The sequence below is a fragment of the Fundulus heteroclitus genome, chromosome 2, assembly GCF_011125445.2.
Source record: "Fundulus heteroclitus isolate FHET01 chromosome 2, MU-UCD_Fhet_4.1, whole genome shotgun sequence".
Classification (NCBI taxonomy): Eukaryota; Metazoa; Chordata; class Actinopteri; order Cyprinodontiformes; family Fundulidae; genus Fundulus; species Fundulus heteroclitus.
Genome location: NC_046362.1, coordinates 36555390 through 36575851, shown reverse-complemented (window position 1 = coordinate 36575851; position 20462 = coordinate 36555390). Strand labels below are relative to the sequence as shown.

The 20462-nt window shown below is 41.9% G+C and overlaps 2 protein-coding genes across 2 annotated transcripts in view; both read right to left on the bottom strand.

Annotated features, from left to right (window-relative positions):
* nrn1la (neuritin 1-like a) overlaps positions 1-1777 on the bottom strand; it is a 100663-nt gene extending 98886 nt beyond the window's left edge. The window contains exons 1-2 of the mRNA XM_021316643.2: positions 1708-1777; positions 1391-1617 (exon numbers count right to left, since the gene is read on the bottom strand). Coding sequence (XP_021172318.1) covers positions 1391-1448 — 58 coding nt within the window. The 5' untranslated portion in view covers positions 1449-1617; positions 1708-1777. The remainder of the gene's footprint in view (positions 1-1390; positions 1618-1707) is intronic.
* Positions 1778-2694: 917 nt separating this feature from the next.
* Positions 2695-20462, bottom strand: part of edc4 (enhancer of mRNA decapping 4) — a 45791-nt gene continuing 28023 nt past the window's right edge. The window contains exons 25-30 of the mRNA XM_036126606.1: positions 17638-17753; positions 17385-17550; positions 12385-12571; positions 11691-11910; positions 8937-9100; positions 2695-4335 (exon numbers count right to left, since the gene is read on the bottom strand). Coding sequence (XP_035982499.1) covers positions 4152-4335; positions 8937-9100; positions 11691-11910; positions 12385-12571; positions 17385-17550; positions 17638-17753 — 1037 coding nt within the window. The 3' untranslated portion in view covers positions 2695-4151. The remainder of the gene's footprint in view (positions 4336-8936; positions 9101-11690; positions 11911-12384; positions 12572-17384; positions 17551-17637; positions 17754-20462) is intronic.

The following is a 20462-nucleotide window of genomic DNA, read 5'->3' as shown; positions in this document are numbered from 1 at the left end:
ACAGGATCCAGCACAAGACAACACTTTGTATTCAACATTATTCAGTCAGACTGTTATAAAATCAATTCTAATAAAGAAAAATAGAGATAACAGTTTCTGTATGAATCCAAATTAATTTTTTTATTATTCTTAATTTCAATGAAGCAAAGGAAGTGAAAGCCCTCAGCAGAGTGCATAAACATGCACTCAACAGATGACTCAACGATTACTAAAATACTCGATAGCTGCTGGCAGCTGCGTTTAAAGTCTCTTATCAGAAATCCGAGAATCCTTATTTCCTCGCAAACACGACACAAATCTGGAGCTCTTCCAGCATTTCACAAGATCTGGCAACCTTTTGGGTTGTTGATGACGGGATAGACGTTTGGGAGCCGAGGGATCAGCAATAAATTAACCCAAAAGTAGCAAAAGATTTGTGAATTATGAGAAAACAGGAGTTTTTTTACGATGGTCAGCAACACAAACAGGCAGTTTTCACCGTAGACGTCTGCAGAGCAAACCTTGTTTTCTCCTCCGTTTGTCTGTAGGACATCATTATTTGCTGCACACTGATCCAGAAACTTATTTGGTGAATAAGTGAAGCAATAATTTACTGTAACATATCAGTACATTTCTTTGATAAAAGTACTGCATTTAGGAAAAATATTGAAGTCAGTATTTGTTTAATCATTAAATGCTGCAGCACATCCTAAATCTATTTGAATTGGTCATCCAGCCAGTGGGAGGGGCTAAAAGCTGGAGGTTATCCAATCAGGTGTTGGGATCTCTTTGATGAGCCACATTGGAAGCGATTATTTTATGGACTTCAACAAAGAAAATGGGGATTTAATTATATACCATTTAAACGTAATAACTATACTTTTTAATGAATGTATTTATTTAATCGCTATTTTTTATTCTGATTCAGGTATAAAAATTGCAGTTATTGATTTATATATAGAATTGTGGCACTTTTGGCTTCCCGTAACTCTGCAAATTTGGGGAACACCGCAGTTTGCGGGAGAAAAGCCCGGGACAGTTGCGGCACATGTTATTTAGTTAATTGCCCCGCTGTGCGCAGTTACATCTGAAATCATGCATTTATCACTTGGATCAACTTTTAAGAAGCCAAAAGGGGTTTGAGAGCTCAGTCCAGAGGCTGCAGCGCTCCTCCTCGTCCTGCTGCACCAACAACCATGAAGCACCTGCAGCTTTTCAAGGTCCAGATCGGTTCGGATCGCTGCAGCGAACCACCAGCAGGACGCACGGAACCGACCGACCGGTCCGGACCGTCCAGATGTCTGCAGGACGCACACGGAGCGTACCGGAGTTCCCAAAAAAATAAAATAAAATAAAAAAAAGGAACCCAAACCGCGCTCTGAACAGAACCAGAACATGTGTCGGTACTCACTGAGAAGCAGCGCAACAGGCAAGAGGACGACGCAGGCGGAGTTGAGCAGAGACGCCATGCCGAGCCGAAAGTTGGTCCTCCGGACTCACAAGTTTCAGCTGAGATCCAGAACTCCAGGGTGAGGAGGAGGAGGAGGAGGAGGAGCCCGCGGTCCGACGCCTGGTCTCTGGGTTCTCCTCCTGCAGCTGCGGCGCTGTTCTCCGCTCTGAGAGCCTCCGCCGCTGCCGCTGAAAGCAGGAGGAGGAAGAGGAGGAGGAGGAGGAGGGAGGTCTACAGCAGAGTCCCTGAAGAGCTCAGCGCTCCGCATTCAGACTCACCTTCTCTCTCTTTCTGCAGGAACAAGCGCGTTTGTTAAGGCAGGGCCGGCCCAAGTCATAAGCGAACCGAGCACCTCCCTTTGGGTCTCCCAGACACGCCTGGCTCCTAACAGATCTTAACTTTTTATTATTGATTAAAATCTGTTTCAGCGTTCACCGGTTTCTGTCGTTTATTTAACTTTGTTTCAGTTTTAGGAGCGCAGAGCCGTGAACTGTGATTCAAACTGTTTAAAATCTTAGATTTAAAAGGAAATTACACTTATTTATTTTTTTTTAAAGTGAACCTGACAATGAATAATCCTCATACTTTGTGTTGCCAATAGCTACAATCTGATGACAACAGTTTAATTTTATCTTTGTGTTGAGCTTCAGTTTGTTCAGAAATAAATCTCAGATAATAACCAATTATCCCAGACTGAGGGGCCCCAAAATCTATTTCCCCATTAGACCCTGAAGCTTTAGGACAGAAACGCATCCAGGATCGACCCGTGGAGATCAGATGTGTTGACGGGATGACAATTATTAAACCATTAGAGTCGAAATTAACGGACGTTTCATAACAATCAAAGGCTTTTATTAGCAAATGCATCTAATAAGTGTGCAGCTTACGCCGACATGACGTCCACACATCCACTCTGGGAAGCTATTAAATAAAATCAACATAACGAGCCTTAACCTGGGATATACAAATGCAAAGTTTGTAATGCACATTTCTGGCAGTGGGAATATTTAGCGGTGCAGGCAGGACTTCTGTTTTAGTCGTGATTCACGGCAGAAAGGCCAAAAAAAATAAATCACAGCAAGACGTCCCGAAGCCGGACAATCCCAAAGTTTACGGTTCTGAGCTCCTGAAGCTGAATCCAAGTTAAATAAATGACAGAAAAGCCTCTGTGGCTGAGCAAATAAAGAACCACATAAAAATAAAAGCTTTCATCAATTAGTGAGAATACCCTAAAAGGCGTTTAAGTAAAACACACGTGTGAAAAGTGGGTTTTAGTTTTCTTTTATTCCAAAAACGTTTGAGGGTAAAACAAACTATGAACAGCACAACAGAACCATCCGGGCCGGAAGAAACGAACACGACGGAGAGAGAGAAGAAGAAAACACAGGATGGGGACAGCAGCTGACGGGGAAAAAAAACAGAAGAAGAAGAAGTTTCTCTCCTACGAGCCGGAAATCAGGATCAATATCTGCAACTGGACTAAATGTTTGTCAGCAGAACACGCCGGTTCTCCTCTGCGGTTCCGTCCGAGTCTGAAACTGAAACGCAGCCGCTGTGGGGGGGGCCGATTCAACCTTAGAAGGAGAAAACACAGTAAGGCACTTTCTAGAGTCCAACGGATTCTAAAGACGCAGAGATGACTTCGCTTTATTTTTTTTACAAACCAGCGACAAACGGAAATCTACCCTGTAAGTTTTAACGCCCGTCCGAACGAGCGTTCACAACCTAAAATCTTTGTTCCTTCAGTAAAAAACGGGAACCCAAACGCGTAGAAAGCCAGGGGAGGGACTGGGTGCTGCCCCCTAGAGCCTAAGGAGAGTAACTGCACATTAGGTTCACAAACATCCTGGTAAAATAACGTCAGTAATAACAGGGATTTTTAATTGTTACGCTACTCTGAGGAGATTTAAAGCAAGTATACATGGCTTACAAATGCTAAATGCTCTTTATAAAATAAAATAAAAATAAGGGAGGGGGGCTAACATAAACAGGTGGACGGCGGCCGGCTGCGGTACTTCACATATTTCTGATTTTAAACCAAGAATTACTGTTTCATCACATCAAATCTGCTTCCTTTACAGCCATTTATCATGTTGGACCTGATTGTACCGACCCCTCCCCGCAACCTTCTCAGCAGGTCCTGGAAACAAGAAACTATCTCCGTGAATATGAGCAGATTCTCTCGGCAAAGACTCGGCGGGGCATGAATGTCACCTCCAGCCCATTAGCGAATAGCCGAGGGGGAAAACACAAAATGCCTCTGGGATCGCACATACTTCTGGTTGCCCTGATCGGATTGAGAAATAACTGAACTGAGAGCAGAACGACCCGCTAAATTCCCCGTCGCAACAACGACAACAAACAAACAAAAAAAAAAAGGCCAGCTGTTTTGCTCTTAAGGCGACATTTTCAGTCCAGACGTCTTTTTTCTTCAGGCCGCGGCTGGAACGCCTGGCTGGAGGTGAAGGTCGGGGAAAACTGAGAGCGAGCATTCAATGGGGTCTCCTGCGGGGTCGGTGGTGTCAGAATGTCAACAGCGAACTTCGATAATCCTCGTGTCCTGATTATTAGGAAAGGAAACAACAAAGCTTCGTTCTCCAAACATTCTTGGAGCATAAAGACCAGGAGGCGATGCAGCAGGGAGGAGACGGAGACGGGCTTTTGTCTGAGAAGCAGAACGATGCGTTCCCTGAAGCTTCTGGGTGGGGGGGTGGGGGGGGGGTTAGTGGTTAACGAGTCCCTGCAGCATCATCAGCAGGCGGCGCGCCCTCTTGCTGAGCGGGCTGTGGGGGTCCTGCTGCAGGAAGGCGATGAGCTTCGGCCGGACCTGGGCCAGAACCGAGGACATGTGGTCCCGGGTCAGCGGGTCGCCGTGGTCCAGGTTCATCACTGCGTCTTCCAGGTAGCTGAGGAGGAAGCAAACGAGACGCACGTCAGTGAGAAACAAGTTTCTGCAAGTGGTTCTGGAACCCAGAGAAGAAAACGTCAACCTCCGGCTGCTTGAGCGGCCATCTTGTCGTATTTTCAGTATATTTTAGGAATCAGGAAACGCTAACGTTGCCTTATGATGGAATAAAAAAAAAAAAACGTCCATTTCTCTGCTTTAAGCCCTCTGGACTAAAATAAATCCACTAGTCCTTCACTAACGCAGATTCTGTAAAATCCCGTTTGGGTATATTCGGTAACTTTACTTTTAAACCATCAGCTTCAGTCCTTTAGCATACCAACAACATACAGTTTAGTTGTCTAGAGTCCATTTTAACATTTAAAAATGGCCCTTTTTCTTATATGTTGATTTGAGTTGCATTCAGCCTGTAGGTCTGAACCCAAAGTACTGATGGTTAACATCCAGGCTTCAGAATGCTGGGATCAGAGGTTCTCCAGACTTTCTGGAAAAAAAAAAAATCAGTCTTTAAGCATCAAGCCCTGTGCTGCTTAATTCAAAACATCTTCTCTAAATCTGTTACGTTCGTTTATTTGCTAATTTTATCAGAAATATTAGCCACGACATGTGGATCTGATGAAACTGCACCCTTTACATGAATGCACCTCCACTTTAGACATTACAGTCAGGCAGTCTGGTAGACAGCTCAGGGGTCCTACCAGGCAGTGACGCAGTGTACCGTAATGCTCCTAATATCCATTGAGCGGAGCGGCTTTGCTGCTAACCAAAGTCGTATTTATACATTTTAACAGATTTATGAGCACATTGTACCACATAAAATCAGTCAGTTAGCACAGCTTTAATCATATATAAGGCACACCATAAATTTTTGAGAAGATTTAAGGATTTTAAGTGCGCCTTATAGTGTGATTTTAACGTTGACCCAAAAACATCCTGATCATATTTTTGTCCCTATAATCAAACAGCTGCTGTGTCACCAGGAAGTGGGATGTCAGGTTTTTTGACCCCCGTGGTCTCCATCTTCTTTTAGCTGCCTCTCACTCCAACATGAGCTCATCCATTTGGTCCAGGTGTGTCGGGCAGGTAAACACGGATTGAGGCCGCTACTGCAGACACAATCAGGAAGACAAACGCATTCCTCTACATCTGGTCAGCGAGCTGGACTTAAAACGAGTTCAGAAAAGCTTCAGAAAGCCTGAGGAGCTGCTGATCCGGTTCATTTTAAAAGGTTAAAAAGGGACGTCTGGCTCTTTAGGAGGACAGAAAAAGAAGCGAGGACGTGTTAAAACGGAAAACTGTACGACAAATAAAACGTTGCAGCTAGCTAAAAGCGAACCTTCACACCTGGCTAACGGTCCACGCTCCGCTCTTCTTGTCCTCTGCTCAACGTTTAACTCCTTAATTAATCGTCCGGGTCGGACATCTGGTGGGACGGCGCGGCGTAAATCAAACGCTCCCAGCTCGCCCGCTGGTTTCCTTCCAGGTCGCCATCACGGGCCTATTAAATCCCCGCAGCAGAGCCAACACGCGCTCGTAAAGGAGGCTTTTAATGTCGCAACACGGGACTCCACCGACACCGGACTGTCCTTCTGCGAGTTAATAACTCATCTGCTCGTAGCCGCGCTCGGTTCAAACCTTTAAAAAAAAAAAAAAAAACACGCACAGAAGCAGGTTTAACTGCTGCTCGCGCTCCCTCGCCTCGTATTATTCTCTTATCCGCTTTTAAAACGCCGCGTTCCCTCGCAGCCAGATAATGACCCCGCTAAGATCGCCGCTTCTGCGGATAACGACCTTCTCAGACGTCCAGAGGATCCCCTCACACCCTTTATGAGATCGCTCCAATCGGACGGCACCTTTATCTGCAGACGGCCCTGTGATTATGATTTACTATCGCACGCCGAGCGCTTTATTGCATGATTTCTATCTCTCTGCGCGAGCAAGGCTTTCTGAGCATGATTAAAAAACCTAATCGTCCACTAGATTAAGGGATAATTAGGTCAAAAAGTTTTGGTCATTTAGTTTTTCCCCCTAATAATTTAAACAAAAAAATCTGAGCCACACCCTGCTGCCTTCATCAGAGCGACACGGAGGGGAGCCAAATCAGCAGCCGGAGCATCGGCAGCGCAGACGAGATGCCAAGAAGCACGAAGGAAAAAAAGTCCACAGAAGAGAAAGCTTTTTATAGGACACAATAAAACAGACAAGAACAAGGACAAAGCAAGAACAGAGCAGCAGAGAGCAACTAAAAAACCCGATGCTATCTGCGGGACCGCGCCAGCTCCCCGGACAGCCGTGCAGCAGACGGAGCGGCGTGATGGGGTCAGCACTTTAGCACCGTTTCGCCCACAGGAGACGGTGAATAATAGTCATACAGCAGAGATCAGATGTGGAGAAATAATTTAGTCAAAGGCTGGCTTTATTGCTGATGGACTGCAGCACAGGCACCGGAGTGAGTGGGAGCGAGGGCGGCGGGATGCGTTTTAAAACTTATAATTAAAACATTTCTGCTAGTGCAGCTCACGGGTTTCTGATTAAAAGCAACTTTTAAAAACACACCAGCGGTTGGATTTACACGCAAGCAGGAGGACAGACTAAGATAAATAAGACTTTCTGCACATAATCTAAAAGAGACGACAAGTTACAATAACACAGAAACTTATTTTATACATCGGAGTGAAAATCTTTGTTTGCAACAAATGACAAAACTTACTGCTAAAAAGGAACTTGAAATAATTCGACTTGATTTTGGGAGTAAAATCCATTAATAATGTAGATTACCGTATTTTTCGGGCTATAAGTCACATCTATTTCTCATAGTTTGACTGATCCTGCGTATATAAAACATAACGACCATCATGAACCAAGGACTAAACATTACCGTCTATAGCCGCTAGAGGGCGCTGTAGTTTTGTGAAAACTGCATGTTGCTCCCATAGACATTATATACGTAGACACGTCATTGGGCGGGTTCTGCCTATGCTGCGATGCGTCAGAGCGTCCGCCATCTTAAATGTGGCAAATCTGCAGTTACTCAGTCACTTAAACAGCATCAGAGGGACTTTAATCTCTGAATATACTTTGCATTCGTAGTATTTTTGTTTTTGTAATAATACAAGTTTATTTTCGTATCCCTTTAGCTTCATTGTCCTGAATTTATTCTGCTAAAGAATAAAAATAATCTAACCTGGCCCTATTACTCCAGGAGTGAAATAATTCTGCAAATTGTGACTATTCTGGAAATGTTCCCCCTTAATTCTCATAATATGACATTTTTCTCATAACATTATCAATTTATTGACCTAGGACTTTTTTTCTCTTATTATTAATTTTACCTCTTTAATACTCCCCCAAAAAGTCTGTTCCTAAAAGTTCACATGTGACACGGTTTTATGAAATAATGAAAACCACAATGTTTAGATTTAAAAAAATGTATCCTTATATTCATAACACATAGACACACAAATATATATATATATATATATATATATATATATATATATATATATATATATATATATATATATATATATATATATATATATATATATATATATATATATAGCCACTCTGCAGCTTTAGTGTGTCCAGTTTTGCAGTTTATAAAAGGCAGATACAAGTAGTGAAATCTGCCAGAATACATTTCCATGCAGCACAGGAATGAGGCATCTTCTCTGATTCACGTTCACAATAACAGAACTCAACTTTTTTCTGCCACATACAATATGGCGGTGACGTTGATGCGCGAACCTGCGCCCTATGACGCGTCTACGTATATAATGTCTGTGGTTGCTCCTGTACCCTTTAAAAAAGTTGATAGACAACAAACACTGTTTCAGTCTGCATTCACGCAGCGACATGTTGCCTGGTTCCGCTCGATGGGAGAGTCCAGACAACAACAGAACGCCGTCACCGGTCTGTCCGTGAAGCTAATAGCAGCTAGCGTTAGCTTATGCCGTCCAGGTGGGTTTACAACTTGGCTGATGCACGTTCAAAAGCTTTCTATGTTGCTCTCGAGCATGCGTGCCATACTGTTAGTGTTATGGAAATATATAATCAGTTTTTGTGTTAATCGTGTATTTTTCTTAAAGCAGTAAAGAGTTACGCAACTTTAAATAATTTGGTTAAACTGTGCAGCTTGGAGTGAAAAGAGGACGGCGTCTCCAGACTCACTCAAAGCAATAAATTAATTGGGAGTTACATGATGTTTATTGGGGTAACCTTTCAAGATGGTTTACGGTTTGAAAGCTTTTTCATTGTTCTTAATGTTTTTCTTGGTAGAACCCTAAAAACACCTGGTCAGTGAATTAAAAGTTAGTTCTTTTAATTCTTAGACTTTCAGTGACAAACACTCCGGATGAGTTTGGGGTAAAACGCAGAAAAGCACATGATTTCATCTCCTCTGGTCAAAGCCTGGAATTTACTTTAAAACCCTTACTTTACTTTAAGGTTTTTTTTCCTCATATTTAACCACAGGCAGCTCACCCTTTTCTCTCCTACAGGGTTCCTGTTGCTCCTTTGAACAGCAGAAACCATTTTTAAAATCAGAACACCTCCTTGGCCAGACCACGTGTTGACACGTTGCAGTAAAAGCGGCTTTCTCACCTGATTTTGAGCTCAGAGCGGGTGGCGAGGTTGGAGGAAAGCTGCTGGATGAGGGAGAGCAGCACAGGCTGGCTCAGGGGGCAGGGCGTCTGACCGAAGACCTGCTGGGAGTCGACGGTCTCACAGACGTACAGGACGAGGTTCAGATCAGTCGCTGACAGAGCCTGCAGGGGGAGACAGACATCCTTATGTTTAAATATGAAAGGATTCCCTAGGGCTGGACGATATAGGAAAAAAAGCTTATCGATAAAAAAAAAAATTACATATTGATCGATATCGATAATTATTTAAAATACTTAAAACCATATTTTATGTGCAACTCTGCCTGGACATTTTATGATAGTGCTAAATTATTTAATTTTATTAAAGAACACAAACACAGAATTCAAATTAAATCTGTATTTAACCAACTTTTTTAACCATAACAGAATTTCTTTAAAGAAAAATTACTTAAGAGACCTGAGTTATGTTATTAAATAATGACAAAGAATAAACTAAAGTGACCAGTAAAATGACCAAAATAAATATACCAAATAAACAAATAAAATAGCATATTTATTAGGGCTGTGCATAAAAATCGATATAAAGATTAATATCGATATTTTTAAAAACGATTTAATATCGATATTCTGGCTTTCAATATCGATATACCTCCCAACCTCTAGGGGGCGTTATTACAGCGCAACCATTACAGTTCACAGCGAAGGAGAGCAAGTGAGACGAATTTGTGGAACGGCCGACAGGATTTTAGAAGCTCCTTTGTCCCTAAAATCAGATGTTTGGGCACATTTTTGGTTTCTGTGACACGTTAAATGCATTGAAGCAAATGCACTTTATTTTCCTGTTAATATGTCTGTGATCAATAAATAGAACATAAACATAATATTTGGCTGATTTTGGTGATTGAATCACTGAGCATTAATTCAAAGTAATAAATATCGATATTGGAATCAAATCAAGCTGAGCTATGTATCGAGAATCGTATCGTATCGTGAGCTGTGTATCGAGAATCGTATCGAATCGGCTCATCCTAGATGATACCCAGCCCTAATATTTATGTGGGAATAGTGCACTAGTTACTTCTCAGGTTTCCTAATTGAGAGGCTGATGCAGGGCTGAGGTCCGAGGTTGGGGCGTGTAAGCACAGCCCTACACGCCCCAAGGCAAGGACTGCCTTGCCAATTTGATGCACACTGCTGGTCAGCAGGCTGAAATAGAGCTCATAAACTGTCGAATCAGAAGTCTTAAAAGTTTCAGTTCCTGTTTTGTGCGTGCTGTTGCGATGACCCGGAAAACTGAGAATGTGAACAAACATAAATAAATCGGAGGCAACGGGACCTTCGCTCAGTTTTTTCTGAAAACGTTTCGACACTTTGGCTTTGGTCACTGGCGCAGCTAGCAAGCGGAAACTAACAAGGGACGAGCACAAGGGATTGATTAGTTTTTAGAGGCCTGCAGCTCTCATACAGATCCATTTTTTACTTACTTTTTCTGAATATATAATGTATTGACTACTTTCAGAATGGAAGGACAATATCATCCAGTATAACAAAGTGTTTTTTAACAAGATTACCAACAGTTTCACAAACTACTATTGTGTAGTTTGTGAAACTGTTGGTAATCTTCCATTCTTCAAGTAGTGTATTCAGAAAAAGTAAGCAATAAATTAATCTGTGTGAGAGCTGCAGACCTCTAAAAACTAATCAATCCCTGCCAGTGTGCGTGCTCGTCCCTTGTTAGTTTCCGCTTGCTAACTGCACATGCGCACTTCTTGTGTTTATGTATCCAGTTAGCTTAGCTGTTAGCTTCGGTGTTAGCCACTCGTTGTAGCTCCACTGCTCTCACCGCAGACTTTGAACATGGCTCAGAGTCACAAGAAGCAAATCGTGTTCATGTTTATGAGAATAAGAGGAAGGCATCAGCAGGAAGAAATGAGACCAGAGAGGATTTGGGGGATTTCTTTCACACAATCCCCTTGAAGAGCAGAAGAGTGAGGTGAGACCACTGAGCTGTATAATACACTGGAGTGCTGATTTGCCCGAAAAACTGAAGTCACTGGCCGCCATCTTGCTACTCCCTACTCTAAAGTCTTAAGCCCCCCTGAACATGAGAAAATCCTCGTTATCCAATGCTGTAGCGCACATATTCCCTAGTTACTGGGGGAAAATAGGGAGTACCAATATGGCGGCTGGTGGCTTCAAAGCAACTTGTTCTAACAGCGGGCGATTAGCACTCCAGTGTATTATATAGCTCAGTGGGTCAGACGGTCTGGAAAATGCGCACTAATTAAAAAAGGGACTTGGAGAAACGTTTCGGAAAATCGCAGACTCTAGCTTTGAGTGGAAAACATGTTTGAAGGGACATAAAGCTGTGGGTGAAGTGAAGCCCTGGCTCCAACACCATCCCCCCATTTAGCCCAGACTTAGTTGTGGCGTTAAACACTCATACCGAAGACGACAGGGAAATCAGGGACGTCAAAAACACACGAGCAGTGAACAGATTCCAGAAGAGCAGAAAGAAGTAAAAAACAGGGATTCTGTTTACAGTTGGGAGCAGAAACAAAGCAGCACGGCGGGCGTGGCATGATGAATACCTGCAGCTGCACTTTGTCCCTGCTGATTCTGTAAGTAAATTGTACTGTAAAGGTATTCAGTGCGGTTCAGCCCAGGAGGCTCCGCGGTGCACCCGCCTACCGGAGCGTGTCTGCAGCCACGCTCCGGTAGGCGGCACGGCGCAGCAGAGCGAGGCGGTTACCTGCTGGAAGGCCTGATTGAGCTGGCCCTGCTGGAGGAACTGCAGGATGTTGGCCTGCTGCGTCTGGTAGTCCAGGTGCGCCGTGGGGACGGGCGTGCCGGCTGCCGACCGCATCGCCTGCATGATGCTGGAGGTGACGACCGCCTGCTGCTCCTTCATGGCCAGGCTCACCTCCCCTTTGACGATCCGCTGCACGTGGCTGAGAATGGACTCCTGCAGACTGGAGAGGAGGACGGAGAGCTCACAAACATTTCCACAACAAAAGAGTCCGCGGGGCTCGTTTGCTCCACTGAGTCGCTTAGGACTGGAGTTGTCATCTCCTCCCTAAGATGTTCGCGCATAAGCGGGCCGTCCACTTCTCCTCTGCTCCACCCCTCAGCCCAGAAGCTCGTGAGGCTGGGAAATTAATTGCACGGGGGAACAAGAGACCTGATCGAATTTATGCTCTTACATTAGCCTCAGGATTAAGCTTTGCTTGTTTTTTTTTACTCTCCGATCCATTACACAGCTGCTCTATAGGCGGCGAACATGGCCGCTCGGCTGCAGCCGCTGATTTACATTCCTGATATTTAAAACAACCAGTCAGTCGATTCTTTTTAATCAGTGGGTCCCGATCAACTAAAGCAGCTTTTTTCTCCTCAGTTTTAGCCTCGGCTAACGGGAGGAATCAACTACGGACGGCCCGGATACGTACTTTCCCGACACCATCTGCATCTGGTGCTGGACCTCGGCCCGGACGGTCGCCGACACGCTGCCGGCCAGCTGATCGGTGGAGTTCTGGAAGCTGTCGATCATCTGCTGGAGCTGGCCCACCACGGGGTCCCGCGTCTCCTGCTCCCTCTGCTTACGGCTCTTCATGTGGGACTCCAGCTGCTGGATGTCTGCAGAGATCCAAGTCACAACACGGGAAAATGAAGCTCCTCTCAATCAAGCCCTGAGCAGCAGGTTCTGATGAGAGAGACGAGACGACTCGGCAGAATGTCGCAGCGGGCCGACGCTTTAAACCGAATAAACCTTTATGAATTATTAGTAACTTTCTCGTTAGTGGTGCGCCCTCATTAAAACCGGTGTAGGTACCAGATTGACTCGGGTCCTGCGCCTTCTGATGACGTCACTATACATGGTTGGTTTAACGTTTGCTCAATTGCGCAAAATATTGTAATTGGTCTGGACAACTTACTAAAGTAATTATAGCGGGGTGTAGGTTTTATTCTAGAGCGGGATTGCGGTTTGTAAACGGACAATTTTACGAAGAAATTCTCCGTGGTCCCTGCGCCTCCTGATGACGTCACATTATGGCAACACCACTCAAACAAACTACATAGAGCCCGCGGTCTGCATTTGTAACAAATCAATTTTATTAAGTTAATTTAGCGGTTTCTTTTTTCTCAAAAGCTTGAACAAATATTCAAGCCATTTTACAAAATCAACAAGTATTTGACAATTGGCTCAATGTTTGGAAGAATATTGTTAACAAAAATGGAAGGGCTAGCCAGACTAATTTATCCAGCATATATCTTAAATGTACCAAATACCACAATAAAAAAAAAAAAATCAAATTCATCACAATTTCATCTGGAATAATAAAAAAACATGTGATCAGAAAGAACATCATCAGTACAAAAAGGAGGAATGAACGTTATTGATTTTAAAGTGATGAACGCCATGATAAAATTAAATTTGGCTGCTGACTTTTATTAAAAATTAAATGAGTTTATGGTTTAGTTTCCCTTCACAACTTAAAAAAAATTTGGAGGAATTAAATTTCTCTAAGGTTGTAACTTTGATCCTGCAAAATTACCGATTAAATTGTCAGACTACCACACAAGTATTCCAAAATGATGTTAAAAGTTTTCATGCCTCAACTAATTTACAGGAAAATAACCGTAAATTAACAAAATAAATTGATTTGTAACAAATGGAGACCGCGGGCATAATGTAGTTTGATTGAGTTGAGTTGCCATATATAGACGTCATCGGGTAGCGCCCGAGACGATCTGGTACCTGCACCGGCTCAGCTGACCTCGGATCATCTGAGCTTCCTGAATCCTGAGCAGAACCAGAACTTGCAGCCCTTATTGAGGTTCCTCTACGGTTATCCACCCCTTACTGCAAATTAGGTCTATCGGTATTATAATTTTTTTTTATTTGTTCCTGTGTTCGCAGTGAACTAGTCACACACAAATACTTTAAATAGGTAAGTAAAACTAAAACTGCAGAGGTTATATTTTCAGTGAGTCCTGCAGTCTCGATTCAAACCCTGAAGAGAATTACTGAGAGAGAAACCAGGTGTTTTGTTTCCTCATAGGTCGAGTATAGATACGTACAACGAAATTATAAATAATTATGGGAAAAATTTACTTTTTATTATCCAAAAGATAAAAACCTGAATATCTGGGGTTTGACATTGATTTACATTTAGATGTGGACCCTTAGTTTCGTTTAATTTTTTCCATCTTGTCAATTATTGTTTTGTTTTTTTTAGTTACTAACAGATAAAACCTTAAGTGCTAAGAAAGGCCTTCACAGATGTTTTTGGCCTGTAGATCATTTTGCTTCATGGTTCCAGGGTTCTTCGTGCATCAAAATATCTATTTTCTGTAGAAATTAAACTATTTTCACCATAAAACTGTGATTTAGAGGAGCTGTATTTAATCAAGGATGACCCAGACCAAATTCTTTCTCGGTAAGAAGCACCAAGAACAGTGAAATTGCCCTTTACTATACTGCTAATTCAGAAGCCAGCTTCAGCACCGTGACACTTCCCTGATTTGTGGGAAATAAAACTGCAAAGAAAACCCAACTAGGCAAATATTTCACTCATATCTCCATAATGTCATAAAAAGCTTCCGGGGAAATCTAAGAAACTGAATGAAGGAACATGAAATGGAAAATATTTCAGGAACTTGTGAGCTTGAAATAAAACACCTGAAATAACTGGACTGCTGATGAGAAAATTGTCCAAAGGGAAGGTCACAGACTCTGAATGCTGTAGCCATACAGCTGGAGGAAGTTACAGGTAGTTACGCCACCTAGTGACAGAAAGAGGAAGCCCTTAACAGCTGCTACCACATTCCTGAGGGGCTTTTTGGTTCAAGTCCCTCAACTGAAGACATGAGACCTGCAGAAAGGCCTGGAGGCAGCAGCCACTCAGGATTAGCAAACCATCTCGGGACCAAGAAAGAAGAAAAGTCAAATTCTAATCTGCTAACGAGGAGGAAGCAGATGAGAAGAGAAACCCCCGCTGCCTACAGCGAAGCATGGCGGTGGCTTGGTGATGCTGTGGGGCTGCTTTGCTTCGTTTGGTGTCGGGAAGCTGCAGCATGTGGCGAGTTAGTGTAGAAAACAGCGTGTTACTGATGAAACGTACTCAAAATATTAATTTCTCACTCAAATCACTTAAAGGGAAAGTTTAGATCTAAAATAAAAAAAATCGTAATGACCTCCGACGACTGACAGGTAGATTCCTAAGATCTGTGCTGTACTCAAACCCATTTTGATGTGTGTTTACTGACATTTACTGATATGCAGTTTAGTATATTTTTATATCGACTTTTGATTATGTTTATTAAGCCCCTTTCACACATAAGTCTCAGTAATTTACTGGGACCACATTCCAGGTTGGAACAAGAATCAGCGCCTTTCCTACATGCAAATTAGTCCCAGTAAATTACCGGCTCAGCTCCATTCACACTTAACCTGAACAGGTGGAATGATGTACACAATATCACCTGCAGGTGGCAGTAATACAAGGTATATATTGTATTTTTTGGACTATAAAGCGCACTTAAGATCCTTTTCTCAAAAAGTTTTCTCAAAAATCCATAGTGCTCCTCATATCTGATCACCGTTGTGTTTACTGACTGATTTTATGTGGTAAAATTAAGAATTTTTGTACCACATATTTCAGTCAGAGAAGCCACTTGCAGATGTCAGGATTAGAGCTAATCGAAGACTACGAACGTTTTATATAACATTATATAACATATTTAATTGCTACACCCTGAATCTGATCAGGGATTGAATCTAAACGGGGAGGGAAGCGGCCCCCATTGTGTCCGCATCCTCCACCTGTATGTATTAAACTTCAGAGAGTCAGAATAAGCCGACTGCTCATCAACACCTCCGCGCTCTTGCTCGGTTAGAAATAGCGTCTTACGCTGCGTTATTCCATCGCAGGGACCTCGTGTCACCTTGTCTCCTTCCCTCCTAGCCTTTTAAAGCAGCAGGACGTCTACAAAGATCCCAAAGGAAAGACAATCTAATCTTCTCCAAACACGAGGAAAAGAGTTTCCCTGTGAAACTGATGACGTTTGCTGCTCTGTGGACACGTCCCTGAGTCTCCTCAGCAGATTCACAGTTTGTGCCTCAAGGTTCCGGTCTAGACCAACTTTTAGAGGAAACCCGGCGGCTGCACTGAAGAGGAAGAACACAAAGACCTTTAATTCACAGCCAGAACTCAACGAAGCCCACAGCGAACACCGAAGCAGAGCAACAAAACGCTCTTTACCAGACTTCCCACCATGTTTTACAACCAGAAATGTGAAACCATGGCAGATATTTCAGCAGCTATTTAGGACCAGGCTGAAGGAGCCATACATGGAGACACTGGTTCAAGGGATGCAGCTCTGAGTAAATGGCTTAAGAAATAAAGGCTGGAAGCGCTAATATTTTTTATATAGGATTAAAGGATTGATGTCTCAGCAGGATCTGGAAAAACTAATCCATGCGTTTATTTTTAGTAGAATTGATTACTGCAACGGTGTTTTCACAGGTCTTCCTAAAAAGTGGATCAGACAGCTGCAGCTGATCCAGAACGCTGCTGCCCGCGTCCTCACTAAGACTAAGAAAGTAGAGAACATGGACCCGGTTCTGAAGTCCTCACTAAGACTAAGAAAGTAGAGCACATAACCCCAGTTCTAAAGTCCTTCCATGGCTCCCTGTATCTCAGAGAATAGACTTTAAAATCCTTCTGTTAGTCTATAAATCCCTAAATGGCTTAGCACCTAAATACATTACAGACTTGTTATCAGGGCATCAACCCTCCAGACCACTCAGGTCTTCTGGCTCCAGCCTGCTCTGCAGAACCAGAACCAGAACCAGACATGGAGAAGCAGCATTTAGTTCCTATGCTCCACTGATCTGGAACAAACTTCCAGAAAACTGGAAAAGTGCTGAAAGCCTGAGTTCTTTTAAATCAAGATTAAAAACACATTTGTTTAAAATTGCCTTTGACTGTTCTAGTTAAACAATTTTACTGTTTTTAATGTTCTTTTTTGTTACTACATTCTATCCCTACTTGCTTTTATTCTATTTTCTATCAAAATTTTATTATTTTGCGATAACTTAATCATGTAAAGCACTTTGTATTGTCTTGTACTGAATTGTGCTATATAAATAAATTTGCCTTGCCTTGCCTATTTTTTTAAAAGGTGCCTTTTCTTATTCCCTATTTAGTCAAATCCGGAAACTACTTCAGTCAAATTCCAGACTTTCCCACAGTGAAGGTAGCCGGCCTGATTCACGTGAGCCATCTCAACACCTTGGAACAGATTTACAAGTAAAAAAAGATGCCTTTATGGAGCCGTTTACGCATAATAATAATAATAAAAACAAATAAATAAATAAATCAATAAATAAATAAATAAATAAAAATAATTATAATGTTGTCCTCGTTAATCCTGGCTGCCTTACATTCCTGTGTGCCCTGCTTGAAGCTGTCGTTGATTTGCTGGAACATGGACTGGCAGCCTCTCTCAAACATGGGCAGCACCGTGCTGTGGAAGACGTCTTTGTAGGCGGCCTGGATGGGTCCATGCAAGGCCTCGGCTGCAGCTCGGCCGATGGCGTCCGTAGTGTTCTGATACAAAGCGTGGAGAAACTCAGGATGAAATGACCAGAGACGACAAAGGCGAGGGGGGGAAAAGCTGTAAAGGTGAACCCCTACCTTAGACTTGACCACCTTGACGGCGTTGTCTTTCAGGGTGACCTCCACTGCTGCCAGTTTAGCTGCAATTGTGTTGTTCAGCTGACCCGTCACCGGCTCCAGGCTCTTAGAAATGGCTGCATAAATATATATATAAAAAAAAAAGAAAACCAGGAGACAGATTAGCAAGAACGCTTCTATAATTAGACAAGCGAGGCTGGAGAGAACAAGGAAAAGGAAAACCCGGAAGAGGCTCTCCAGAGGCCGCAGCGTTTTAGTCTGACATCAGCGCACCTCGGCGATCGCTCTTTGCTACATTTAATTTTACTTTTGCTCAGAATTATCTCAAGCATTAAATAAGACGATCATTTATTGATGCGCAGCCCACTCTGCACATCGACTCTGAACATTTCAAAGTGACAAAACAAAAACTCCAAAAGCAGCAGAAACAACGCTGACGACGCGCATCTATCTTAGATTATCTCTGGATGTAGATTATAATCCGTTAAGAGATTAATCTAAGACCGGGTTCTGGAGGGAAACCCAGACATCGCTCTCCTCGGCGCCACCCTCCAGATTATTCACTGGGATCTGAAGCTGTTCCCAGATCAGAAGGGACCTATTCAGGTTAATTAACATATTTATATATTACATTAACAGCATTTCTTAACATTAAATCTGGATTAAATTTAGTTTTATGAGAGTAAAAATCTAAACTTGAATACATTTAACAATTTCCAGAATAATAAACATGACTTTTATAAGTATAACTAATAAATTAAGATCAGAACATGACAGAGCCCAAATGATGATGTCATAGCTTTTACAGATTGAGTTAAATAGAGACAAAACTGCGAAACTTTAAAAAACAAAAAAAACAACATAAATACTGATCCCTGTGTGACATCATCAAAAACATGAAAAAAACCCCAAAAGAAATTAAATTGAAATCACTTTATTTAAATTTATTTTATTAAATTAAAGTAAAATCAGCCAAGATACCAGAGCAAGAATTATGGACCGCCAAAGGTCAATAGACGTATATCGCTTATAGAAAAAAGGGTCAATAAAAAGTTAAATAGAATAACAGTTTTCCTTCCTGTTGACTTCTAGCCTATCATGCAGGTTAATATTGCATCGTTACATCCTACCAACCAATCACAATGCAGACCCAGGAACCAAGCTCCGCCTCCTCCAAAGGTTCAGAGAGCACATGTTTTTTTTTTTTATTTAAAAACCTGCAGTTTTGGTAAAAAGTTGGTTGAATAAAGGATTGAGTTTGAATTCAGTGTTTGTGTTTTCTGTATCTAAAAATAGGCCAGGGCTGCACTTAAAATCTATGTTTTAAATATGTTGATAATTATCGATATCAATCAATATGATTTCTATTTGATCGACATGCTTTTTCCATTTATCTGCTGAAACTAAGCAGGTGTGGACGCCATGGGAACACGCCGCCTTCACACCTGATGGACGGGTTTTAGTGCGACACTGAAACCCTGAACCGAAGCAAAAACAGCTTCGGTAAACTCTCAACAGGCCAGAAAACAAATAAATATCAGATACATTGCTTATAAACTGTAAAGAAAAAAAAGTTTTAGGTTTGGTTCTATAAAATTAACATGTTTTATATTTTTGTGTCTTTCATTGTGATAAAAAAATAAAGGCGTTTAAAAATTCAAGTTCTTCCTGGAAACAGATTCAAACCCAAATCCTGCTTCCTATAATCACTTTACAGTAAATCAGCAACATAATTGCATTTATTTAGTTTTGCAACTTTACTGATATTTATTGATGTTGCTATAATATAATATAAAATAGTAAAAATCCCAACTATACTGTAATATTTTAGGGTTTGCAAACCACTTATTTTGATCACGGTAATATTTTAGTGACAAATGGTTTAATTTTCATCTAACAACATGTTATATGTGCTCAGAGAAGTAGTTCTGTGAAATTTAACACGTTCAGGGTGAATTGTAATAAAAAAACGTGACTGATGAGCCGCAGCAATCTTCATTTTACCGCATAAAGTCAATATATTTTCCCCGAACACGACAGCTCCTTAAAGTCCAACTGAGGGCCATATGGTGTCTGCAACATTTTGTTTAGATAATAAATGAAACTTTAACATTTACTCATATAATGAATCTTCATTTTAATCAGATCTGGTCACATACTAACTGATCCTAAGCTGCATTAATCGGTCTGCCTGCGGTTTCTCCTCTGCTGCAGGCAGAGAGTTAAAGTGACTCGATATCGCCCCCATGTGGAAACGAAAGACATTTCTCTGGGTTCTGGCTCCACACACTAACAGGACCGGTCCAAACTACAACAAACAGGATACGCAGGGCTTTTAAAAGCCCTGAAATATAAGCTTTTAGATTTTGATAGTTTTATTAAGTTTTCTTTTCTTAAGATGATTTTTAAATGCACAAACAATATAGCTCCAGCCGTACTCTGTCCTTTTGTGACAAAAATAAATACACGGAGAGTTAACACTAGGAGAGCAGCGGGTGGCAACTGTATAGCAGAGGGGCGCAAAACCACTTTTGGACAGTTAAGTTTCTCAGTGATAAGGATCCGTCTTTGGAATGATTTACCAACGGAAATAAAAATAGAAACTGACCTGAAAACATTTAATAGAAAGGTGAAACATTGTCTGAAAGAAAATCAAATATGTGAACATTGAGTCATTATGATTATGTTGGATGTGAGGTGCTGTTTTGTGTAATGTTGTTAGGATTGTGTAAAATGTTAATGGTTGTCTTTTATAAAGTATTTTATATATGATTGTGCAATGTGAGCTACATTTTAGGACAATATATTTTATAAAGGCCTGACTC